General features: G+C 34.1%; 1 protein-coding gene across 1 annotated transcript in view; it reads left to right on the top strand.

Moving 5' to 3' along the window:
- Positions 1–26911, top strand: part of LOC128207140 (leucine-rich repeat-containing protein 58-like) — a 35368-nt gene extending 8457 nt beyond the window's left edge. Inside the window, exons 2-13 of the mRNA XM_052909912.1 lie at positions 2250–2523; positions 11806–11861; positions 12351–12494; positions 15042–15207; positions 16154–16223; positions 18475–18586; positions 19193–19247; positions 19541–19589; positions 20047–20158; positions 20642–20766; positions 22232–22390; positions 23993–26911. Coding sequence (XP_052765872.1) covers positions 2293–2523; positions 11806–11861; positions 12351–12494; positions 15042–15207; positions 16154–16223; positions 18475–18586; positions 19193–19247; positions 19541–19589; positions 20047–20158; positions 20642–20766; positions 22232–22390; positions 23993–24138 — 1425 coding nt within the window. The 5' untranslated portion in view covers positions 2250–2292 and the 3' untranslated portion in view covers positions 24139–26911. The remainder of the gene's footprint in view (positions 1–2249; positions 2524–11805; positions 11862–12350; positions 12495–15041; positions 15208–16153; positions 16224–18474; positions 18587–19192; positions 19248–19540; positions 19590–20046; positions 20159–20641; positions 20767–22231; positions 22391–23992) is intronic.
- Positions 26912–27477: the final 566 nt, after the last annotated feature.

Below are 27477 nucleotides of genomic sequence, written 5' to 3'. Positions count from 1 at the left end.
TTTATGACTTCTCCTGAAGTTTGACATGAACAAATAAAATTGGAAGTGATTTTCGTGTTTTATTTATGTGCTTGGCTTCTGCATTCCTGTTGAGTCTCTCGGTATCACAGAATATTGACTGATTTGTTTGCTGTGTTCGGATTTTAGGGCTTTACTTGGAATAATACGAGGAAGGAAGTTTCTGGATCAGACTGATTGTGATTAAAACGGTCTTTGGAGTTAAGTGTTCTGAAGAAGTTTGTTTTTCATACACTTTTTATTGGTAATATTAGTTTAATTAGTTTAAACTTAAATATCAGAAATTGTATCAATTAAAGTTGTTTCTCTATATTTCATGTCTGAAAAATGTTTTTATATTTTTTTTTATATTTTATGAGGTAGTTTTTATCATATTTAAATTATAAAAGATACCTAAATATGAAGAAAATCACATTTTTTTTAAAACACTAAAAAAATAAAATTTCATAAGCATGCCTGTTTTTTTTTAAATATTTGTATGAAATGACTTGGGAATAAATATTTAAGACACACATAAAACTTGGTACACTGAGTTCATTAGGGTTTCAGCTAGGATTTAAAAAAGGACAGGGTGCATCAGAATTTTAGAGATAGGGTGCTGATGGACAACGGGGCACCTTGTATTGGGTAGTGAATAATTATGAAAAAAGCAGTATGAATTTCCTAGAGAATGTTAGAAATTGAACTTATGGTAGGTTTCAACCACCAAATGTGTAAAGTTTATTTGAATTCGTAATCATATTACAAGTTCTAATCAAAACAAAAGATGTTGACATTTTCATGCATAAAAATTATGGGCTCTTGTTAAAAAAACAATTGATTTTGCCTTTAATTAAAAATAGTCAGTAGCATTATAAGCATTAATGTTATTGACCAGTGTGATACAGCTTATAAGGAAATAGAGGATATAAATTTTGGTACAAGATCCAAATTTATATCACTGGGTTACTGGTACGGAGGTCATAGGAAGCAGATTTTTGACAAGAGGCGCATCCACAAGTGATTCATAGAACATTCTTTGGTCAAGAGAAATTGGACCTAGAAACACCAAAATTCAACATTTTTTACTTTTCCTTAATATGCTAAAAGAACAAAAAATATGTCTATTTATTTGGTATTCAACCGGCAGCCTAAGAGAAACATGGTAATCAAAATCTATATAAGCAGTCAAAATGACATGATATTTCACTGAATAAGTTTAAAAGAAAAATCTTTATTATATGCTTTTCGGTGGTTTATAGAGATTTTTTAGTGAAATAAAAATGATATTTCACTGTTTTGAAATTTCACCCAACTCTCCGTTCCAAATCAAACGTCATCGTGCACAAGGCGGGGACACAATTTCAACAACTCCATTTCCGAAATGACGTTGTGTGCGCATACAAATTGGTGTGTTTTTTAAAAGTGTAATTAAATGACCTTTAATTTCAACTTTAGGCATACCTGGTTTAATAAAAAGAAAATTTGTTTATTTTCAGTGTAAGATCACAATATATTTCACCTCATGAACACCAAAAGCCACTCGTGAAATATAAGTTTTGGTGCTCTCTCGGTGAAATTATTACACTTACATGTACACAGTCCACTTACACTACAAGTAATCAATGAAAAATTGTGTTGAGCTAATTGATTACTATGTAATTGGGAACCATCAATTACTGGGAACAGTGCATTCATTATAGCTGGATTATGATTATGTATTACAGACACATTACTTGAAGGCAAAGCTTTGTTAATTGAATTGTAACATGTATGTAAATAGTTATTTGTTGGTATCACAGATTATACTTTGAGCTTAGTATATCTCAGTCTTAAAAGTGATAGGATGTCATAATTATCAGTGTTCATCAATTTGTATTGTAAATGAGTTGTCATGAATTTTGTATGCTGTTATTCTGGGTTCTGGTATGTGCAGGCAAAATAAGTGAATTTTAAGTACATAATTATGAAAGAGAAGAGTTTAAATGTGTTTCATATCTTAAAAAGGAATTTCTAAATATTTCAATTGAATATAGTTGATATATGTGTCTAGACAAATTAAATGCAGATTTTAAGATAACCAGAACAAATTATTTCCGGAAATACTTTTTGAGGATGCACTTCATGTCTGAAAACTTACTAAAAAAACTATCGGATATTTGTGTATTTATTATTGTGTTTATTTATGTATCTAACTTTTTAACCATTAATTTACTTTATTGTTATTTGCAAGTTATTATTTTTTCATGCAGGTAACAAAGCGGTCTTAACAATGTAGACACAAACTCTTTAATCATGGCGGACACGCTGACCCAGTTTTTCACCTGGGCCGTGCGGGATGTGATCTTCTTCAGCGGGGACGTCCAGACGACGACAATTGCCGTAGCGATCACAAGCTCACTATGCTGTTCAATCGTTGTTGCTGTTGTCCACTTCATCACACTGATCAGACCACAAGAGGATGCCAGGGCGAGAATGAAACACAAGTTTCAGCGACAAGAATCTAAGTCTTCAATTATTTCGAAGGTATTTCAATTCACATATTGCACAATGTCCAATGAATGACCGATTTTGCTACTCTCTGATGGTTTGTACCAAACAGGATTGGTATCCATAAAGCATCTCAAAACTGCAGTCTCACTGATTTATGCTTTTGACAACTTTAATATTTTTTTACTTAGAATGAGCCATTTTTTGCACAAATATCTGCGAACCAGTGATATAACACTGCTGACAATAGTTCAGATTGCAGATTTTTATAATTCAGTTAGAAATTTATTGTTTTATGCCTAAAAGCGTTAAAATGCATAAAAACATCAATTTTGGAGCTTAAATATGAAAATCTGCGATCTGATATTTTTCAGTAGTCTAATATCAATGGTTTTCATGCATTTTCGCATAAATTGGCTCGAGACAAAAAAGACAAAAAAAAAAAAGTTGTCAAAAGTTGTATTAAGTCATTTCTTAACTTACCTGACTATTCTAACTTTTTTTTTTTCTCATTTATTTTGAACATAGATAATATAATAACCGAATGATAATCTCAAACACATTATAAATCAAAAACATATCTATATTGTTTCATATTTTCAGAATATCAAAAACTAATCATGCACGCGCAAAAAACAAAACACACACACACGCACGCGCACACGCACACACATACGCACTCCCACACTTCCCCTTCACTTATTGATGATTTTACTATATGTGGTTGTGTAAAAAAGGGAAAAAAAAGAATCTATACTATTTATATGCATTCTGGTTCTGTATACAATCGGTATCTTGATTATCTTAAAATTATTACAATTTTAATGCATTCCATTTGAGAGTGTGGTAATCCTATCTATCGTTTTGTATTGCGATATCTCCTTCAATTTTTTGTCTGAGAGTTAAGTATTGTAAATTAAGGCATTGAATGATGGGATAGTGTTTCGGTATTTCATTGAGAATATATAAAATTTCATTAATAAAATAAGGAAATTACATATTGGTGTGTGTTTAAATTTGATATGGATACCGAAAAATGCTATTTCTTTCGTTATAACGATATTTATCGATCGCTGTTTGATAAAGTCATTTAAGGCACTCCATAGTGGTTTAACTTTCTGACAGTCCCAAAATAGATGATCTATTGTCTCGATTTGTACTCTACAAAAATCACATAAGTTAAAAAAAATTATTCTACATTTATGCAAATATGTATTTGTGGGTATTATTCTTAGTAAGAATTTATATAGAAAACTTCGTAATGATGTATCATTCGAACTTATTTAGATTGTATTATATATTTTTTCCATCCAATATTTTCTATATTCGGGAATGTTAGTTGCCATTTAGTTTCTGATGATGGCTTGATTTTGTTTTTTTGTTGTGTCGAATATAGAAACTTATTTGTTTGTTTCGATGCCTTTATTTTATCTGTAATTATTTGGGGTCTGTTTTGATTGATATTCTCGGATTTAATCTTCGTTTTCAAATGAATTGGGATACAATTAACTAGTGTCAAATATGTACAAGTGTTTCAAAGGATTTTTTGTCACCATTATTAAAAAATGTTGAATCATCGGCAAAAAAGGTTTGCTTTATAATTTTGTCATTAATTTTAATTCCTTTTATGTCTTCGTTTAGTGAAATATAGTTAGATAGTGTTTGTAAGCAAATTATAAACAATGTAGCCGACAATGGGCAGCCCTGTCGAACGCCTTTTTCGAGTCCAAATGACTGCGATAAATGTCCATTATTGATTATCAAACTCTGAATGTTGTTGTAGAATAGAGTTACCCATTTTAAAATATCTGGTCCAAACTTTAATGATTTTATGCATTCAAGGATAAAACTGTGGTTTAAACTGTCAAAAGCTTTAGCAAAGTCGGCAAAAAATAAGAGTCCTGGTTTTTTGTTTTCTTGTAAATATTCTATGATTTCAAAAATGACCCTCACTTTTTTTCCTATATATCTACCCTTAACAAACCCAGATTTATTCGACTGTTAATGGCTTTAGTTGCTATTTTATAATCTACGTTAAGTAATGTAATGGGTCTCCAGTTAGTTATTTCATCAAGGTCCTTATTTAGTTTCGGTAAAAGTGTTATTAATCCCTGTTTCTGAAGTTGTGTTAAATGTCCTGTAGTAAATGAGTAGTTTAGTGATTTAATAAGGTGTTGTTGTATGTCTTTCCCAAAGGTTTTATAGAATTCTGCAGTAAATCCATCATAGCCCGGACTTTTATTGTATTGCATATCTTTAAGGGCTAGTTCACATTCGTAGCTGGTCAAAAGGCCTTCACATGCATGTTTTTCATCTTCGTTAAGTGGTCTGTAAGGGTTTTCTAGAAAGGGTTCCATGTCTTCTTTTTTAATTTGTTTATCTTTAGAGTATAATTTTGTGTAATATCGCACTTCCTCGTTTAAGATTTTTTCTATACCCGTTATTCTCTCGTTTTTAACCTTTAGAGTATTTATTGATTTTCCTTCAGCGCGTTTCTTCTCAAGGTTGGCAAAATATTTCGTGTTCTTTTCGTTGTGTTCAACGTGAATTGATTAAGCTCTTAATATGATACCGTTTAGTTGTGTTTGTGTTATTTCATCTAGTTTTTGTTTTTTAGTTAAGATAATTTCAGATATTTGATCTATTTCATTTTTGTTATTCGTACTGAGTTTTGATTCTAATGTTTGTATTTCATTTTGTAGTTTTGTTTTTTCATTATTTTTAATCTTTATTTTTTCATTCCTTATTGAACCTTTTATCAGTTCCCAAAGCGTATTTGCACTGCATTCGGTGTTATTACTAACCGTCTCTTTTTAATGTAGGTTTTTATGCTGTTTTGATAAATTGGGTCTAATAACACAGAGTTATTTATTTTGAAATACCCCGGGCCTCGTTTTATCTACGACGTGTTTAAACTAATTGATACCAGTGAGTGGTCTGTTTTATAGCCGGGCTTTATAGTGGTTTCTTCTAAAATGTTTATTAAATCATAAGAGACTAAGAAGTAGTCCAGTCTACAGTGGATGTGAGGTTTTGTGTTCGAGTGCCAAGTATATTGTAATTTTTCGGGATGTTTTAGTCTCCATGCATCGCTTAAGATTGAGGAGCTTAACATTTCCAATAATTTTGTTCTGCATTTTTTATGAGTTCCAGTTTTGCCATTTTTTATGCCCCCGAAGGTGGGCATATTAAAATCGCACCGTCCGTCCGTCCGTCTATCCGTCCGTCCGTCCGTCGGGCTCTGTAAATTTTTCCTTGTATGGACAGATTTTAAAATAACTTGCCACATGTGTTCCACATACCAAGACAACGTGTGGCGTGCAAGACTCGTGTCCCTACCTCAAAGGTCAAGGTCACACTTAGTCTTTATTCACAATGGAGTGCTGCATATAAGGACATTGAGTATAGGTTGTCGTGTCCGGGCTGTAACTTTCCCTTGTATGGACAGATTTTAAAATAACTTGCCACATGTGTACCACATACCAAGACGACGTGTCGCGTGCAAGACCCGTGTCCCTACCTCAAAGGTCAAGGTCACACTTAGTCTTTATTCACAATGGAGTGCTGCATATAAGGACATTGAGTATAGGTTGTCGTGTCCGGGCTGTAACTTTCCCTTGTATGGACAGATTTTAAAATAACTTGCCACATGTGTTCCACATACCAAGATGACGTGTCGCGTGCAAGACCCGTGTCCCTACCTCAAAGGTCAAGGTCACACTAAGTGTTTATTCACAATGGAGTGCTGCATATAAGGACATAGAGTATAGGTTGTCGTGTCCGGGCTGTAACTTTCCCTTGTATGGACAGATTTTAAAATAACTTGCCAAATGTGTTCCACATACCAAGACGACGTGTCGCGTGCAAAACCCGTGTCCCTACCTCAAAGGTCAAGGTCACACTAAGTGTTTATTCACAATGGAGTGCTGCATATAAGGACATAGAGTATAGGTTGTCGTGTCCGGGCTGTAACTTTCTCTTGTATGGACAGATTTTAAAATAACTTGCCACATGTGTTCCACATACCAAGACAACGTGTCGCGTGCAAGACCTGTGTCCCTACCTCAAAGGTCAAGGTCACACTTAGTGTTTATTCACAATGGAGTGCTGCATATAAGGACATAGAGTATAGGTTGTCGTGTCCGGGCTGTAACTTTCCCTTGTATGGACAGATTTTAAAATAACTTGCCACATGTGTTCCACATACGAAGACGACGTGTCGCATGCAAGACCCGTGTCCCTGCCTCAAAGGTCAAGGTCACACATAGTGTTTATTCACAATGGAGTGCTGCATATTAGGACATAGAGTATAGGTTGTCGTGTCCGGGCTGTAACTTTCCCTTGTATGGACAGATTTTAAAATAACTTGCCACATGTGTTCCACATACCAAGACGACGTGTCGCGTGCAAGACCCGTGTCCCTACCTCAAAGGTCAAGGTCACACTTAGTGTTTATTCACAATGGAGTGCTGCATACAAGGACATAGGGTATAGGTTGTCGTGTCCGGGCTGTAACTTTCTCTTGTATGGACAGATTTTAAAATAACTTGCTACATGTGTTCCACATACGAAGACGACGTGTCGTGTGCAAGACCCGTGTCCCTACCTCTAAGGTGAAAGATACACTAAGTGTTTATTCACAAGGGAATTCTGAATGTAAGGACATAACAGTGTAGGTTGTCAAGTATGGGTGGTATTTTTTTATGTTCAGAGGCAATTTAAAATAACTTGCCATATGTATTTGACACGTAAAGGCAAGATCAATTTTTCATGTACTGACCTTGTTCGTAGGTCAATGTCACATTCGGGGGCATTTGTCACATACTGTGACAGCTCTTGTTTTGTCTAAATTCTCGTTTAAAACTGTGTTAAAGTCTCCCCCTATTATTAAATGTTCTGTCGTTGTTGTTGAGAATATAATTTTCAAGCTGTAAGAAAAGCAGTGGATCATCTTTATTTGGCCCATATATGTTTATCCATGAAATTTCTGTGTCATGTATTGTTATGTCAACAGTTAAAAGTCTACCTTCTATCAATTCTGTTTCTTGTTTTATTTCAATTTTGTGTTTTGGATTAAAAAGAAATGCAACACCCTCACTATTTGATTTGTTTCCGCTAAATATGCAAGCAGCCCCCCATTCTGTTTTCCATTTTTGAATCAATTCCTTTTTACAGTGTACCTCTTGAAGCATACATATATCATAATGATTTAATTTAAGCCATTCAAACATGTGTTTCCTTTTCTGATAATTGTCTAAACCACGAACATTAAGTGTTGCTATTTTCGTCTGCATATGCTAAAAAATATCCATTTCAAAATCATTGTAATAAGAAACCATAACGCATTATAAAACATGTAGATTGTATGTATCAGTGTTTTTTCTCAAGACCATTAGATCATTTGATATATTCTAAATTACTTAAGAAACGATGTGTAACCAATATTAGCTATTTATATAAGAGATAAGGTGAAAAAAATTTAGGTATATGTTAAAGTATGTTTATAATATTTTAAAAGGCAGTATGATATGAGCTCTCAAAAAAGGTAAACTACAAAGCGTGATGTAGTGTTGTTTAAAATAAGTGTGTGGACAATAGTGTTAAATTAATATCAAACTTAGTAATGTGTTACTTTTTATAGTTTATATACTTTTGTATGTATTTCTTTGCATGTTAATTATATCACAATTGTATTAGAAATCATTAAGTACGACTGATCAATGCTTACTGCATTGCGCAAATTGATTTTAGAATTAGATGCATTGGTTTGTAGTAACACCTTATTTCTGGTTAAAATGTTATATTTTAATTTTCATTTAGTCTGTTCATGTATTGAATTCAAATATGATAAAAGAGAGAAAAAAGATGTGGACTGTTAATTTGCCGCACGCAAAAATACATTGTATAATATTCTTAAGTAATTTCAATCATAAAGACAAATCCATTATACATTTACAATAGTATGGCTTCTAATGCTCTACTCACATTTCTGATGTTCTTCTTAATGCACATTTCAACCATTTTGTAAAATAACCTTTCCATTTGGGGTGTGTAAATAAACAAAATGTACTAAAAACCTAACTTAGGTTGTACACATATATAGGTCAAACAAAATGTACTTAAAACCTAACTTAGGTTGTACACATATATAGGTCAAACAAAATGTACTAAAAACCTAACTTAGGTTGTACACATATATAGGTCAAACAAAATGTACTAAAAACCTAACTTAGGTTGTACACATATATAGGTCAAACAAAATGTACTAAAAACCTAACTTAGGTTGTACACATATATAGGTCAAACAAAATGTACTAAAAACCTAACTTAGGTTGTACACATATATAGGTCAAACAAAATGTACTAAAAACCTAACTTAGGTTGTACACATATATAGGTCAAACAAAATGTACTAAAAACCTAACTTAGGTTGTACACATATATAGGTCAAACAAAATGTACTAAAAACGTAACTTAGGTTGTACACATATATAGGTCAAACAAAATGTACTAAAAACCTAACTTAGGTTGTACACATATATAGGTCCTGCACATGCATTTGTAATCTGTCAATGTAGTCAGTGAATAAGTATATTTGATATTCATTTAAGTTAAGCATGACCTTTCAAAAGGGAAAGTTAAAGCTGTACTAATCACATTGCACAATGCATATGTTTAAACAATAATGTGTGGAAACAAAAGTATCGAAAAATTTATACTAAATGTAAAGTAATGTATTTTTTAACTTCTATTCTTGTTACATTTTCCTGTTAACGTGCATTTCTAAATACTCTATTTAAGTTGCATACGTGTACATTTTCATTCATTGTAATGTATGATATAAAGTCAAAAGGTGGTCAATATAATAAGCGGATTAAATCACATGTATTTATAAGCGTGCTGCTCTTGGAAGTCAATCGAAAGTTTCCAGTTATTGTATAAGTACACTGCGCGTCACAGATAGCGTCTCCCAATACTTTTCCTCACGCGTGTAGGCTATTTGATACCCATCCAATGATTGTAATCATGGTGTTGTATCTGGCGAATATTCCCGTCTTGCCCTTTATGAAAGATCTTCCCTTCCCATGCCCATGCTCTTTCTGTCGCATGTTCAGGGTTTTGTAGTGTTTTCCTAATAGTACCCAAGACGTGTCTATTCAGGCTTGTGAAGTCCTCATTTATAAAGATAAGTGTCCCTTTGAACTCTTTTCTGCGCTTGATAAGGGCATTGCGTTTTATTCTTGAGACATACTTCACGATAACAGGTCTTGGTTTTGGTCCAGGTCTACCAAGTCGGTGACACATATCGATATCATTTTCATGTAAATTTAAACCTTCAAGTTTCTCATTTAAAAATTTTACTATTGATTTTGTTGTTGTTTCTGGAGTTTCCGGTTCATTGCTTTCTTTAATGCCAGTAATGACAACATTGTTTCTTCGAGAGTATTGTTCAAGTTCGTTTATTCTACCTTCTTGTGTAAAAATCGTCTGTTCTAAGTCAACTACTTTTTGATGTTTCTTATCAGACAGTTTTTCTTCATTTTTCTTGTCAGACTGAAGTTGTTTTTGAAGATTGTCGTTTTCTTTTTCAATATCAAATAATCTGGATTCTAATCTATCGATCTTATCGTCAAACGCTTTGGTGAGTTCTGTTTTCACCTCAGTCACTATCTCTTTAATAATTTCCTTTAACAACTGGTTGTTTTTTAATACAACTTCATTCAATTTTTCATTCATATGTTTCAGCTCTTCTTGAATTTTATTGATAGAGAGAGGTTTTGAATCCGTAAGGTTTCCATCATCGTCGTTTTCTAAAACAGTTTCTATTTCTTGTGTTTTTGTTGACTTTTCTGTTTTGTCCGTCATTTTTGAGGTTTTGTATAGATTTGAAATATTTCACGAGGACGTTTAGTATAATATTGATAACCAATTGCTACGTAAGCTGTTTTACAACATCGGTTCGCATCTGTGACTTCGATCTAATGGTCTAAAGAAATGCTTTACAAAGTCATCTTTTTACTGTTTTCAAAGCAATATTTTGTATCTATTGTTACCTTGTAACTAAGTGTCCTTTTTATTTTAAAAAAGAAAGTATTCCATTTCATTTTCCATTATTAAATCACCAAAACAGGTTTGTTTACAAAAAGGTGCGTTTTGTCAAGGGGACACCACTCTCGCTCTCCATATTCTAACTTAAGTATCTCATTGGTCAAATGATTTACAAACTTAAAGGGGCTGTTTCACGTATCATAAAATAGCCAAACTGCAATTTTGGCGACACGGGTTCGAACCCGGTCTCCGACACAATTTTTTTTTACATTTTGGTACTTTTTTTTACAATTATGATATCAAAGCGTAACACATTCTATTAGATAATTGTCCTGAGATTTGTTACAGAAAAAAAAATAATTCTGGTTTACAGTCCCTTTAAAGATGACTGAAATACATATTTTCATGGACCTTATTGACAAAACATATTTAAATGTTAAAAACTCTTATACTTTTTTTTTAAATTGACAATGAAAATTTTAAGGAATTGACTTTAAAAGTTTGTAATAACTTAAGATGCTGCATGAATACAACCCTAGCTCTTTATTATTGTTTAAGTTTTCTCCATTAATGTGTGTCCCGTCAGTTTTATTAGCGCATCTGATTTAATAAAGGAGGATAGGAGGTGGGGTTTCAGATGAATGTGGGAAGGAACAAAATAATTTTTCTCTGGCTTAATATTTAGTCTTGCTACAGAAGGGTTTAAGTTCATATTTCATTCTTACCTCCCCTCTTTAATATTTCTTTTATTTGATTAAAATGTTAAAGGTGATTATGAATTCATACAAACTTGACATATTTGGCAGTTGAAACCTAATATTAACTTGAATGATACACATTCCCTAGTATTTACTATCAAATTTATTACATCTAATTATTCACAGCCCGATACAATGTGTTCTTTTCTCCCTAATAGTGCACCTTGTCCTTTATATAACCTGGCTAAAACCATAGTTACAGATAAATCAAAAGGTTATTTTTTCTGTTGATGATGATGACTCTGTTGTCTGTATGTGTACTTGTAGCTTTATGTAAACCTATAGAGATAATTGACTGTTTCAATTCTTCACTATCACATTGAAAATCATGGTTACTAAGCAGCTTTCCATATTCTATATGACATCAATGTATATTAGTAAAGAGACCATTTCTAAGTCACAAATTACCATTTTATTAAACGAAGCTGTATTAAAATGATCTTTCAGGTTACACTCTCAGAAATATTATGTTTTCATTTCCAAAGCAACAAAGAATTTCTCTTTTTTTCAGAGATACTATTCCCAGGAGTGGTTTTCCGGTGAAAGAGTTCATGTTCCCTGTGTCAGGTATTTCAAAGTTCTCACATCTTAACATCTATTTATTTGATCAACAGAGTTTAATTTAAAAAAAAAATCATCAATTCTATATTTGGTTTTTGCATTAGTTTTACTAAAGAATAATTTGCAATAAATTACACTTCTCACCAACGGCCAAAGAGATAATATAATACTGTGAATAATGCTGTGAAGTTTCTTATTTGCATTGCCATTTATCTCTATACAACTAATAATCAGATATGTTGTGGTCATATAAACTTATGTCAATCTGCTACAGGTATATTAGCTGAACACTTTTGGTAACTTATTCATTACCGCGCCTGGAAATCCTTTTTAGCTTTTTCTGTGTTTTTTTCCGAAGAAAAAAGGTCATAGCCTTGCTGTTAAAGATGGCGACAATGTGCAAAAAACATGGCAATCACTCATGGTTCACATGTTGACATAGAACTCTGCTATAGCAAATTATGTGATAGGTAAATGCACTGTGTTCTCCCCTAGATGTGGTAACTACTACGCTGATGAGGGCTGCCGATTCGTCACATGTCGCACGTGCTGTTTCTCCACATTAGCATGTCACGTGCACCAGAAGTCGACCACGTGCAGCACACCATGTGATAATAGACACACACAGATTGACCTGAGGTAATATCAATCTTAGACCTGATCTTAGATCATTCTCATTGCTTAACATTGTGCTGACAAGCGTTATTTAGGATAATGTTGTTATTACTTGTTTCACAATCAATATAATGTAAATAGGATTAAAGCTAAGTTATGAATATATATATAGGTGTCTTTTAGGAGCAGATCAAGGATTTGACGTTAGAGGGGGCGCTCTTAAGGGGAGCACCTGGGCTTCATGCATCCCCCAAAAAGGGGTTTGTAGGTCCTCCAGTGCTCCAGCTAGGCCTAAAGAGCAGGGGGAGCACCCTGCTTTTCTTTTCTGCCACCCAGCTGCCTATTACTATGCCACGCTGTGCCCTTGTGTTTGACAGAGCTCTCTTTGATGATTATTAATAAAATGTGACATTAAATTTTATTGGACATATTGTCAAGTCAATTTTCAGATATATGTATAAAAAAAATGAAATTGCCTAATTTTGTCACTAAGTAGAGATAACAGCTAAGTTGTTTCATAACAAACTATTAGTATTGAAAGTAATTACAACACATACACAATATGAATTGGAGATCAACCTTTGCAAGTTAAGGCTCATTCAATGCGCATCAAAAGTTTCCTTGGGAGGAGCTGTGTGTCCCCCTCTCTGAACCCACCAGTGTTTTTATGTCTTATTTTTATAGGGGATAGGTCTTTTATACGACCATTGTTTTTTTGTGGTTACTTAAACTGTTTTTATGTCTCAAATAAATCAACAAAGAGGTAGATAAAGTGATCTAGGCAAAAAAATGGCTGCAATTCACCAACTTCATGGTACTTTCTCTGGGTCTCTCAGAATGGTCTTGAGTGTGATTTATATCAGTTGATAGCTGTCTTTACAGTCAAGCTTAAATAGATCTTTATGAACTTAATTGAGGCAAGGCAAGTTGCCCATTTCCTAATGTTGACTGATAATATTTTCCCTTGATTTCCACCTTTAATCTAACTATTAAAGATGAACTCTTACTCCCAAATAAAATTTACACCAATTAACACAAATATTTTAATTTACCAAAAAAAATGAATAAATGTCGAGAACACTGGTTCTTATGAAGGAAACTGAGTTTAATTTGAAACAAAGTTGCAGAAAACACAGTATTTCTACATTATGAGACGAAAGTAGATCACAGTAAATCTTTTAGCACTCACCAATCAAAGAATATATAGGTGTTCAGCTAGTAAATACACAGTAACCATCGTGTGATCAGTTATTATTATTTTCCATAAATGCAATATTAAGTAAGTAGATAAAAGTTGATAACTCAAAATATATATTTGTTATACATGTGTATTAATTTTGAATAAGAGTGTCAAATTAAAAAGACTGTGGAGGAAATGAACATTATCTTTACTATAAATATACATATAAATAAATAAACTCTAGCCATAATGTTAAACAGAAATGTCTTCAATTATTGCCAAACAAATCTTTTTCGAGAAATGTTTAAGCTTTGTTTAATCTTCCCAAACATGAAGGGCTAATAAAGCCGCAAATTGTGTCTGGCCTGCCCTTGACGTTTTTGCAGATTAGATGTTACATCCAGAATCATCTCTGATAAAAACAGGAAATGAATTAGCCTTGTTTGTTTGACAAACCCAAGGGCAAAGCCAGAATTCTGATTAGATCAAAACTGTCATTTTATCCGATATCTTGTTTTCTTTCTATAAGGGATGTCTCCTTAAAGTAACATCATTTGGTGTAATGGCACCATTAAAGAAGGCTCATAATAGTTGTAAGCTGCTTTGAATAGTTCCGGAAAATCATACATGACTGTATATTCTTTGTTATTGAATATAATGAATGCAAAACTTATTCATTAAATAAAGGTTTAGATTGAAGATATGATTTATAGTAAAAGTGTAATTTTTTAATTTTGATATAGTAATTGGTGATTTAATAAATGGAGGCTGTTTCAAGAAGAATTCTAGGAACAATTTTGTACCAAGGAAGGTTTCAAAACACATGGCCTGTCTGTTGAAAATCTCACCTAGGTATGATATGGAATTGCTGTTTAAAGGATATTTGATGAAATATACTAAGCCCCAGAGCTTTTGTTTCCGTTCCTGCAGTTGTAACCATATAATCAAAGCTTTGCCTCCTTTCCTGGTCTGTAACATGGTAGCATTTAAAGCACAGACTCTTTGGTTCCCAGCCTGTTCACACTTTAATTACCAGATATGTATATATCTCAGCTGTGGGGTTCTTCATTCTTTCGTTTGTTGGTTCCCAGCTTGTTCGTACTTTAATTACCAGATGTGTTTATGTTTCAGCTGTGGTGGTCTTCACTTGTGTCCCAGCTGATTGGAGTGTGTTGGTCCCAGCTTGTTCACACTTTAATTACCAGATGTGTTTATGTTTCAGCTGTGGTGGTCTTCACTCATGTCCGAGCTGATTGGAGTGTGTTGGTCCCAGCTTGTTCACACTTTAATGACCAGATGTGTATATATTTCAGTTGTATGGATCTTCATTCTGCTGTTTGTTTGTTCCTAGCTTGTTGACACTTTAATGACCAGATGTGTATATATTTCAGCTGTGGTGGTCTTCACTCATGTCCCAGCAGACTGGGGTTTGTTGGTTCCCAGCTTACCTGCCTTAACCTGAATGGGAACCATCTCCAGTCCATACCTGCAGAGATTGGATGTCTCCGGGGGCTACAGGTCCTCAGTCTTGAGAAAAATCAACTCACAGAGCTTCCTGTAAGTTAAGTCAAACATGACTAGATTAATGGCCTTATATGGGCAATTCACAGCGCTGCCTGTGAGCTTGCTCAAGTGTGACTAGATTAATGGCCTTATATGGGCAATTCACAGCGCTGCCTGTGAGCTTGCTCAAGTGTGACTAGATAAATGGCCTTATATGGGGGCAGTTCACAGCACTGCCTGTGCACTTGTTCAAGTGTGACTAGATTAATGGCCCCAAAATGGCAATTCACAGCGCTGCCTGTGAGCTTGCTCAAGTCTGACTAGATTAATGGCCTTATATGGGCAATTCACAGTGCTGCCTGTAAGCTTGTTCAAGTGTGACTAGATTAATGGCCTTATATGGGCAATTCACAGTGCTGTCTGTGAGCTTGCTCAAGTGTGACTAGATTAATGGCCTTATATGGGCAATTCACAGCGCTGCCTGTAAGCTTGTTCAAGTGTGACTAGATAAATGGCCTTATATGGGCAATTCACAGTGCTGCCTGTGAGCTTGCTCATGTGTGACTAGATTAATGGCCTTATATGTGCAATTCACAGTGCTGCCTTTAAGCTTGCTCAAGTGTGACTAGATTAATGGCCTTATATGGGCAATTCACAGTGCTGCCTGTGAGCTTGCTCAAGTGTGACTATATTAATGGCCTTATATGGGCAATTCGCGCTGCCTGTGAGCTTGCTCAAGTGTGACTGGATTAATTGCCCCACATGGGCAATTCACAGTGCCATTAAGCTTGCTCAAATGTTTCAAAAGTAATTGCCCTATATGGGAATATGAAGAATTGATTACACCATTATTCCTGGCTCCAGTATAATGAGACTCTCGAATTTTAAGATTATGAATAATGGGAATTATCAGAAGTCCTAATTCGGGTGTATCTTGAAGTACTTTATGCTGACAGCCTCATTTTACCCTCCTTTAACTGAACATTGGTGATACTTTCAGGAAACACTGGGGTCTTTAACGGAGCTTCATTGCCTGGATATCAGCCACAACACATTTAAACACGTACCCAGTAAGTATGGAAATATGTTTGGTTGCTGTTACGCAGTAGGACTAAAGTATGGAAAACTATTTCATTGGTATGAACAAGTATGGAAATTTTGGTCAGTTTAACCCAGTAAAAATGGAAGAATGTTTGGTTGCTTGAACCCATAAAGTACAGATATATTATTGGTTGGTATAATCCAGTAAGTATTGAAATGTGTTTCATTAGTAAATCACAGTAAATATGGAAATATGTTTGGTTGGTATAACCCAGTGAGTATGAAAATATGTTTGGTGGGTAAAACCCAGTGAGTATGGACATATGTTTGGTTAGTATAACCCAGTGAGTATGGAAATATGTTTGGTTGGTATAACCCAGTGAGTATGGAAGTATGTTTGGTTGGTATAACCCAGTGAGTATGGACATATGTTTGGTTAGTATAACCCAGTGAGTTTGGAAATATGTTTGGTTGGTATAACCCAGTGAGTATGGACATATGTTTGGTTAGTATAACCCAGTGAGTATGGAAATATGTTTGGTTGGTATAACCCAGTGAGTATGGAAGTATGTTTGGTTGGTAAAACCCAGTGAGTATGGACATATGTTTGGTTAGTATAACCCAGTGAGTATGGAAATATGTTTGGTTGGTATAACCCAGTGAGTATGGAAATATGTTTGGTTGGTATAACCCAGTGAGTATGGAAATATGTTTGGTTGGTATAACCCAGTGAAAATGGAAGTATGTTTCGTTAGTATAACCCAGTAAGTATGGGCATATGTTTGGTTGGTATAACCCAGTGTGTATAGAAATATGTTTTGTTGGTATTACCCAGTAAGTATGAAAATATGTTTGGTTAGTATAACCCAGTGAGTATGGAAAGATGTTTGGTTCGTATAACACAATGAGTCTGGAGGCTTTTTTACAGAGAAATAGGCTGACATAATTGTATTTCGTTAAAATTACTGTTCCAAACAGTAAGTTCATCCATTTGTTATCCACTTTAACACATAAAATAATTTCAAATGAAGCTACAACACCAGTCTTATCGTCTGACATTATCATTTTCCATGGTCTAAAGATGACAGTCATTTCCTTATCACAGAATTGATTTCTGTATGGTGATAACTTCTTGGGTCCTAATGGCTCCATTCATTTTGACATGCACTTATTGTAACATCAGTTAATTGATTAATGGCATGTGTGGGCCATATATCCTATTATATTGATTGCAAAAACAACGAAGGCTTTCTGCTATTCCCCATGTTTGCTATAAGAGGTGAGAAAACCATTATTTATTTACAAAGATCATTATCTTCATGTCATTGTAGGGAAGTTATTCATTACGTTTCCAAGAAAACTGATTATGAGTTACGACACTGTTTCCCTTAGCAAAACAACTTCTATGATGTTTTATCCCTTATATGTAATTTCAGAACAAGAATTTATGGTTATAAACATTTCATGATTAGAAGAACTGCCGCTGTTTTGTAATTAAATGGCGCTCATTATATTAGCCGTTATAAAATACCCCAGTGTTAAAGTGCCAAATATCACTAAACCATATTTTTTGTAGTACACAAATCTAATGTTTGTTTTTTTGTTAGATTATTTAAGTTAAATGAGTTAAAGATTATAATGCTTTGAAATTGAATATGACAAAATGCATCTATCTATGAACCTATTGTGTCCTTTTAAGAATTGCAATGAGAATTGAAATATTGTATTTCAAGAATTATGGCTCATTATGTTTCGAGAAAAAGTATTTATTATTTTATGAACAAGATCGTAAAGTTCTAAAAGAGGAAGCTTATAGAAATAAATAATGGTCCAGTCAAAGATTGTATAACAGCCTTGTCTGCCATAGATCATTTCCAAATCATATCTTTTTGTTCAAAACAGAAATATGATTTAATATAATGAAAATAAAACACCAACAAGTTAGTTGAAACACAAAATCACTCAAATTATGGCATACGGTTCATGAACTTCTTATGATGAACTGTTCATGAACAGTTCATGAAAAATTAATCAACTTTGGTTCATGATCTGTTGGTGAACTATGTTGATGAATTTTCGAAGAAATTTATGGACAGTTCATAAACAGTTCATCAGTTCATGAACATATTCTCAACAGGGTGGATGGATCATATAAAGCAGTTTTTCCACCGTGTTCAGTGGATATCAACAATCAATCTAAAATTTAAGTAAGATGAAAAACAAATAGTCTTTAAGTATAGATGATTTAAGTATAAACAATAAATCCATTTTCTTTTTCAGGCTTTATAAGTAAACTAGTGAGACTAGAAGAACTTCATTTATCCCATAACGTGATACAACTCATACCACCAGAGATCTCCAGACTAAAACTGCTTCTGATACTGGATATCAGGTATAAGACACTTACTTGTATTAAACTAACTCATCTGGCCCCAATTTTTCGAAACTTCTGAAGCTTAACTGGTTTAAGTAGCGTATTTCAATTAGCCAAAATACAAACAACAATTGAATTTTGATACATGAAAAATGATTTATTGTGATCATAAGTCCTATCTTAAGTATGAAAATTCTTAGCGAAACAAATATAATGCATATCATTGAAAAAGAAAAGCAGTGAGCTTAGCTTAATCCTGTTATCAGAGACTTAAGAAGTTTCGAGAAATTGGGGCCTGTAGTGTATGCCTTAGGTTATTTACTATTGTGGTATTTTGATGGCCTTAAAGTCGTCGCTGTAGTGCAACACTTGAAATAACTGAAACTCAAAAACTGTTCAAGATATTCAATTGAAACTTGGTACAAATGTTCCCATCGTCAATATGCACATGTATAATAATGCCCATAACTCTGGCTTTAATGCTTATTGAGTTATTTCCCTTTTTGTCTGAAAAACAATAGACAAGCTAGCATTCTCTCCGTGTTAGATTGCAAGATTGGCTCTTAAACTTTGTTTGATTGAATAGCTGTTTGGCCTTTACACTATATTGTTTTTCTATTTTAGTCATAACAACTTGCCTTTCATCTGTGATGAAGTGTTCTCACTGTTCCAATTAAAGGTACGTGTTTGGTAGATTTCTGAAATTACCTTGTTCATGTACATACCAATATATTAAAGTTCTTATACAAAGCTTAAGAAAATTATAAGCTTTTGTAGCCTCATTTAGAAAGGATTTTATTTTTTTAGACGTTTCAATATTTGACGTTTCAAATAATTTAAATCAAATTACTTCTTCTATTGTGTCAAAAGTGTTTTAACAAGTTTTAAAAAAATATTAAAAATATTTTCATTTAGGTATGTGTTATGATGAAATTTTAACCAACTCTATATCAGTTGTATTTCTTTTTACAGTGGTTAAATGCCAGTGCTAACAAGTTGGAAATGTTACCAGAAAAGATAGGTAAGCTAACAATTCCATTGTTTGTCCGGTAAGCGCAGTGATTAACACACCTGCTTCTCACCAAGGCCGTCCGGGTTCAATTCCCAGCCTGGGCACACGTGAGTTTGGTTATAGGTCACTAAGACAGACAAGTGGATTTTCTTTCCGGGTACTCTGGTTTCCCCCCTACAACACACGACCACACTCATGCACAACATCTTGCCAACAAGAGTGACTTAGTATAAGTTATCATAACTGTCTTCACAATCGTTGAAAAATATACAAAGTTTATAACTGCAACCCCATTGTTTAAAAGAATAGTTCTTTTTTTGTAGATTTTATATTAATATGGAAAATTCCACATATAATATTGAAAAAAAAATACTTTGATAGTTTGGCATTATCTATCGAATTTGTATAAACTTTTCTCATACAGAATTGAAAAAGTACAGTAATTTTGATTTTTAAAATTCTTCAGGTCATTTGGTCAACTTGGAGACGCTGGACGTCAGTAGTTGTTCTTTGACCTGTCTACCCGGTGCCCTAGTGAACTGCTCCAAGCTGTGTTCCCTTCTAGTCAACAGTAACAAGTAAGTACCCGTCTACCCTTGTCCAAAGTAGACTGATCCAATTTGTGTTTTCTTCTAGTCAGTAGTAACAATTTAATTACAGTACAATACCTGCCTACTCTTGTCCAAAGTGGACTGATCCAATTTGTGTTCCCTTTAAGCCAGTAGTAACAAGTGAGTACCTGCCTACCCTTGTTCAAAGTGGATTGCTCAAATGTGTGTTCCATTTTAGTCAACAGTAATATGTAAGTACCTGCCTACCTTGTTCAAAGTAGACTGATCCAATACGTCTTCCTTCTTGTCAATAGTAACAAATGAGTACCTCTTTCTCCTGTGCTGTAGTGAACAGTTAGTACTTGCAATGAACTGTTTAACGTTGTGTAGACAAAAACATGATACTAACACCTTTTCCTCTATATCTGGGTTCTAAATCCTAGATTTTTTTATTAACAAGTTGTATTTATAGTAGTTATTGTCTTTCACAACCATCAATGTGTATTTCAGACTAAGCTCTTTGCCGTGTAGACTGGGGCTGGTGTCCTCCATTTCTCGGCTGGAAGTGATTGACAACCAACTGAGTTATCTCCCTTATACGCTCTCCAACCTACAGGGTTCTATACTGCTCAAAGGTAAGTCACATTGATACTATAGGATAGGGGCCCTTTAGGTGTCAGAAACACCACTTGAACATATACTTGTGTGTGTAGCTACAAATGCCCATACAAGATGAAGTCAAGTGTAAGTCATTGCGAAACATTCTGACTCATAAAAAGCAATGTTTTTCTCATTGTTATTTCATCATCAACTTAAACGTGACCTTATTTATAAAATTTATACAGGGGAAACTCACTAAACCGGACATGGTCCGGACTGGGCAAAATTTCCGGTTTAGTGAGGATTCCGGTTTAGTGAAGATTTGATGTACGGAGTATTTTTACTCAAAATTTAAACTGAGTAAACCTTTAAAGGGAAGTTGAAAACTGTAATTAAATGAAAACGCATAATTTAACGTAATTAACACATAATTTAATGCTTGTTAAGTATGTTTGATAGTTTAATTAATGCACCGCTCTAATCTGATTCAATCATAGAAGTCTTTAGATAAAACAACCCTCCAAAATGATCACTTAATAACCGTTTCTATTTTCTGCAACAAACAAATTAATGGTTCAATTATTTTTCTTTTCTCAAGTTTGATTATCGTTTGATTATCGCGCGGCAGTCAATCCACAGCGCAATCATCATTATCGATTATCAAGTTAACACAACATCACAGGTGCAATATTTAACAACGCACCGGCTGTCAAAACAAAGTGACACGCGATTCGCAAATTCCTAATACACAAAATCATTTTGACATGTTTGAACAAATATATGTCCAGTTTTGTGAGGTAAAATTACATTGACAACGAACAAATATTCTCGATTTTTTTGTCCGGTATCCGGAATTCCGGGGGTCCAGTTTTGTAGGGATTTTTTTTACATTGAAAATAGAAGGGGAAAACCGGGACTCTGAAAAAAGTCCGGTATTCCGGGGATTCCGGTTTTGTGGAGATCCGGTTTAGTGAGTTTCCACTGTATAAAGATCTTATGCACAAGACCTATTTAGTGACATGAACTTTTACATTGTACAATTGTACACATACAATGGTGATCAATATAAATACAATTATAATAATATTATTAGTTTTCTTTAGATTTATCAAATAGGTCACTTCTACCAATGATCTAGCATGTAATAACTATGATATGCTGCAGTTTAACAATGTCAGAAAATCTCGAAATGCCTGAATATCCAATATTTACGCAGTCCTAGATTTTCTGGCATTGTTAACCTGCAGAGATTCATAGTTGTTATGTAGTATCGCTAGAAGAAGTGACCTGTTTGATAAATCTGATTGAAAAAATAAATATTTTAGGTTAAATGTCACTTAATTTTTACAGGTCATATGACACCAAAGCAGGAGTTCATTCCAACCAAACTACTGTTGCTTGATTAGGATAATGTTGCAATACCTTGTTTCATAATCTTTGTTAAGTAAATTGATGATTCAACTAAAATACAAAGTATTTTAATTATTTTTATTCTTTCAGCTCAAGGAAATCCACTTTTAATTGAGACAAGCTACCGTGCCATGAGCCGGACCATTTCCAAGGGAGATAACTGTTTTCCCAGGCTCCTAGATCTGGTTGGAAGGGAGATAATCAAACGACACATTCCACTAGACACAGCATTGCCTCTTCACCTGAAAGGTATTTTTTGTTTTTAGCTTGTTTGTTTTCGAAGAACAAAACCAGTGTATTGTAGTAGCCTTGCTTTTGTTTCCAGTGACATATCGCCCTAAAACAGTAACCTTGGCCATAACTTATAAACCGTTCAAGACATTCAGATGAAACTTGGTACACATGTTGCAAGTGAAAATTTGCACATGTACAGCAAGGTCCATGACTCTAGCTTTAATAATTATTGAGTCCCTTGTTTTAATAAAAAAAACAGGAGCATTAGCAGCTCTCTGGATTTTATGAGGTATTTAAGGTGGTTTGCAAGGTTGTTATGCACCAGTCAATTGTAACCACGGCCCCCCCAGGTCCAGGGAATAGCGGGGACTTTGACTTTCGGTCCAGCCAAGCCCGGGCAAAATATCCGCCCAGCGGGGACAAACTGCTGGTAAAACCCTCGCTAAATGCCCCCGTACCCTAGGGACCCTAGATAAGGCCAATTTCCCTCTTTGTTTGACGTGAAGACAAAACCACCGCATTCACCCGGCACTGCAGGACCACCTGGAAGGTAAAAACACGGCCCATTTCCCCGGCTATCCTCGATATACCCCTGGACCTGGGGGGCCACGGTTACAATTGACTGGTGCATTGTGGTTGTATATGTGACTTTAAAGATTTAGCTCACTGAAAGTTATTAGGTGATGGCCTGATAAGTACTTCACAATCATACAGAAGATGGGGAGGGGTGTTCGCAGTATTTTGTGAAAACAACCTGTACCCTTGGAATTGGAAATTATTTTTATCATTTTTCGTGAAATTGGGAATTTTTCTTAAATAATTACAAAAGTTGAAAATACTCAAATACTCTTTTTAATCATTTATATGTGGGCTGTTTTACTATAACAACAATAAACTAGAGTTTTCAAACAGAACTTATTTAATTGAAAAGAGCTTTCCAGAGCATTTTTTTTACACATTTGGGAAAAACATACTTCTTTGCATTGCTAACATAAGCAAATATCTGCTGAATAACTACATGAATGCATAAATACCCCCTTTCTACCCTATTTTTGATCTTATCAATTTTCCTCTTTTCCTAAAAATCAATACCTAAAACAAATATTACATGTACGGTATAAACATTTATACCATACTTCTATAATGATGATGATAATGATCTCGGTGTGTGGTGGTTGTAAGATATATATATGATTGACCTCTGTTTAAACAAAGCTTAAGTGGCAGAAATTTCCCACCTGGATTAAGTGGCCACCTGTTTAGAGCAGCCACTTTGACCTTTTTCCAAAGGTGGCCTTTTAATACAGGTTTGACTGTAATACAAATAACATTTACCTTTATAGATGTTTTAAAAGTTTTTATTGTGTTGTTTAATATAAGGTTTGTTTTATAAAGATTAAATAATAACTTCTTCTTTTTTTAAATTAGCAAATATCAGCTTTAATATTGGAAAAAGACAACAAAAAAACCTTGAAGTATGTAAGCTTTGAAATTGTTGTTTTACCATTTTTCAGAAAAGATTACTGGAAGAACATATGGCTGGCTGTTTTTTCAATTCCCAAATAAATGCTTTGAAATTATTACTTTTATAATTTTTCATTCTTCTTTCTGTTTCAGACATGTTGCAGAATGCTGGCTGCTGTAGCGTATGTCAGAGTCCCGTGTTTGAAGTTCACGAGGCAGAGATTGTTCCTGTCACCTTTAACCCCTACAGCTTCACCGTCCCGCTCCTGAAACAAGTCTGCTCTCAACATGTTGTTTAGGCCACATAGTCCACAGTTGTTAGGCGTTTTGGAATTTTAGAGCATTTTGTTCATGTGGTGTTTGTTTGTTCTTATTTCTTTTAGCTCGATTGTGACTACAGCTGATTTTTTAAAGAATCACTCTCGAGTCCGTTTCCTGGGTAAAAACCAGTACTGTGTCCATTTTGAAAGGCCTTGAGAAAGTACCCCTGGTGGGGATCGAATCTACAACCTCTTGGGTGAGAGATGGACACCTATACTATTAGACCACTCTCTCCCTTATGTGGTGATGCTAATGTAAAAAGGCCATATCATTGAAATAATTCAAAAAAGTATGACATTAAAATATAGAATATTTTGGAACCATCTGCCTTTAACCACTATGATTATCTTAATTATTTGGCATATATGCTGAACTAGTATTTATTTTTTTGTCATTCTTCTTACTTGCATGTGAAAGAATTATTTCAGAAGCTATTCTCTTCAAATCAAATTTATATCAAAATCGGCCCCGATTATAGTTGGACAGGATTATTTTTTAGTGGATGCTCTGACATGCCGTGGGGTTGATTTACTGCATCTTGTTACCATGACAAAGTGGATGCACACACAAGTGTGGTCAGCCTACATTTAATCAAGATCCACTCCTACTTTTTTTCTCTGCGTGTGTTACATTTTAGATGTCAATCATCATTGCCACACAACCATTCTTTGGTGCTTAATTTTTCATTTTAACTTTTTAGCCCAACAGGTGGGAGCAGGTCTTAAGAAGAAAAATCAAAATCTTGTGTTTTACATCATGTTTCCTATCTACCAGCACAATCACATTCATGAATTATTTATCATTCTTGCACAGGAGAGCGGCATTTCCAGTGATTTTACCTGTGCTCAAGATTTTTGTCTGGATCTGTTATTCCCTGTTAAGCCATACCCCATACCAGTTTAGTCATCCACAGCATCGTGCCTCTTCTTATTTCCTTTACTGTACGTTTTACGAATATAAGTGGCAATCCTTGAAAGAGGCTATAATATGCACGTGCCATTGGCTCAGTTTTTTCAGTCTGACCAGTAACACATGACAGATATTATCAAGACTGAGCTGATTATGTAAAACATGCTTGCACTACTGTAAAAATATATATTACTTGGGTGCACATATTTATACCGTAACTGTTTGATGTCTGAGAAAGAACTTTTTGTTTTGTTTTTATTATTTTTGCATTTTATTTATAGAAAAGTAACCGTCTTCTGAAGTTACCTTTTAATTGTAGCCTTTTAAAATGAGAATGCATTATTTTTATCACAACTTACAAATATTCCTAGTTCATTATCATTTTACATACAGTTTCCATTTTAAATTCAGGATAGAAAAGGGACCAGATTTTTTGTTAAACTGCATTGTTTTCTCTTGCATTAAACCATGCCTTATCTACCTGTATGTGTTATGAAGTGTCACTTTTATGGATTTATCACGAAGATTTTATGTATGTTGGATTTATATTTTTATTTATGAACGTGTGTTAACAAACATGACATTATTTTTTGTTTGGAGACTATTAATTAATTGCTAGATTTTCATCCCTGCCTCTTTCTTCCTCCCCTTAAAATTTATTGACTCAAATAAAAATGTTGAACTAGGATCTGTTCTGTCCGGGAACGGCGTTTGTTACGATGGTGTTAGTCTAGAAACACATGTATATGGTCCCTTATGCCATAAGAAAGAGCATGAACACATATTAAATTTGGCGAGGCAGTCATCTAGGAAAAAATGTAACCTCGCCCCCATATAAAAAAGAATGGATGAAAATCTTGCAATCAATTTATCAGTTGTAATTTAAGAAGTAAATATAATAGTAACTGCACCTACTACCCGAGTTAGTGAAATAATATACGAGCATGGAGCGACAGTTGTATCATTTTAAACACGAGGGTAGTAGGTGTTGTATGTGTTTTGTACCACATTGTCAAGGGCAGCGTTCAATATATAGGGTTCGTATAAGTGAATTTTGTTGTAATCTATTCACATGCTACCAATTGCTGCTGATATAAGAAGTAATTAATGAACGCGAAAAAATGATAGGAGTTTTCCAATTTGGTACAAATTTCAAAAAGGGAATGTATTGAAATGTGTTTCCGTAGAGAATTTGTGTGAAAAATATTTTGTATGGTTATCATTTCAATGAAATCTTTATGACCACATCATAACATGTACTTACATTGTATTTGGTGTGATCATTGTAGATTTCTTCGCAACATTCTACTCTAGCACACTAAATGTCAACTATAGAAGATAAACTTAATGTCATCTGTAGAAGAAACACCTAATGTATTTAATATAAGTTATACTTAATGTCAACTATATAGAAGTTAGTTCCAACTGTATAAATCAATATAACATCTCTCTAGTAGATCAAACATAGTTTAGTCCACAGAGTGTTAATTTGGTATTTTCATTTGCCGTAATATTACATCATAGAAGTTAAGAACATGTATTTAACTGTTTAACTGTTTTTATGACTATGTGATCCAGAATTCTAGTCATATATTGGTGCCTTTAATATCCATAAATGTTTTATATTGGTATTTCATATTTAATTATTTATTGTAATCTCATTTAAGTTGTACATGTACATGTATGCAAAACAAAATGTAGCTGCAGTGAATTTTGTAAAATTGCTTCTTCGTTATTTCAAAACACTGTACTGTGTTTTATGTCATTATTTTTACTTTTGTCAAATGTGCTTTTGCCTTTGTTGAGCTCGTACACAAATATGTATGGAATAGAAAGAAAATATATCAATGCTGTGTTGGTCTTTTATTTTTCATTTTTTAACTTGTCCGTTTTTCGCAAATTGAAGGTTTAGTGATATCAGCAGGAGGCATTTAGTTTTGTGCCATAACTGATAACCAACTGAAGAAGAATGCCCAAGATCCTGTCTGGATGCAGGAACGGTAATTTTCAGACTATTTTTATTAAGTCAAGGGCCATAACTCTTGTTAGATTAACTGAAATACCACTCAAATTGCAGATACACAGTTTCCAATGCTGACCAACATGCCTATGATCTTTCCCTGTCCAAGTATAGTATTAATGCAATACTTTTGGAGGTGCATGGGACAAAACAAATTTCAGAAACCGAGCAATGTGACGGACACATAGGCACTAGTAAACCTACCTATGGACATAATAAGGACTGTCATATGACTGGCAAGTCCCATAACTATGACTAAAATGTATCTCCAGTTAAACTGATTGCATGACTATTAAGTAAAAAATGATGAGAATAAGCATACATTTGCCCTGCACATTACTTCACGAGTTCTCTGAAAAATTAATGAGCGTAAGCATGCGTTTGCCAT

Source organism: Mya arenaria, chromosome 11 (genome assembly GCF_026914265.1).
Source record: "Mya arenaria isolate MELC-2E11 chromosome 11, ASM2691426v1".
NCBI lineage: Eukaryota > Metazoa > Mollusca > Bivalvia > Myida > Myidae > Mya > Mya arenaria.
This window is presented reverse-complemented; position numbering and strand designations above follow the sequence as displayed.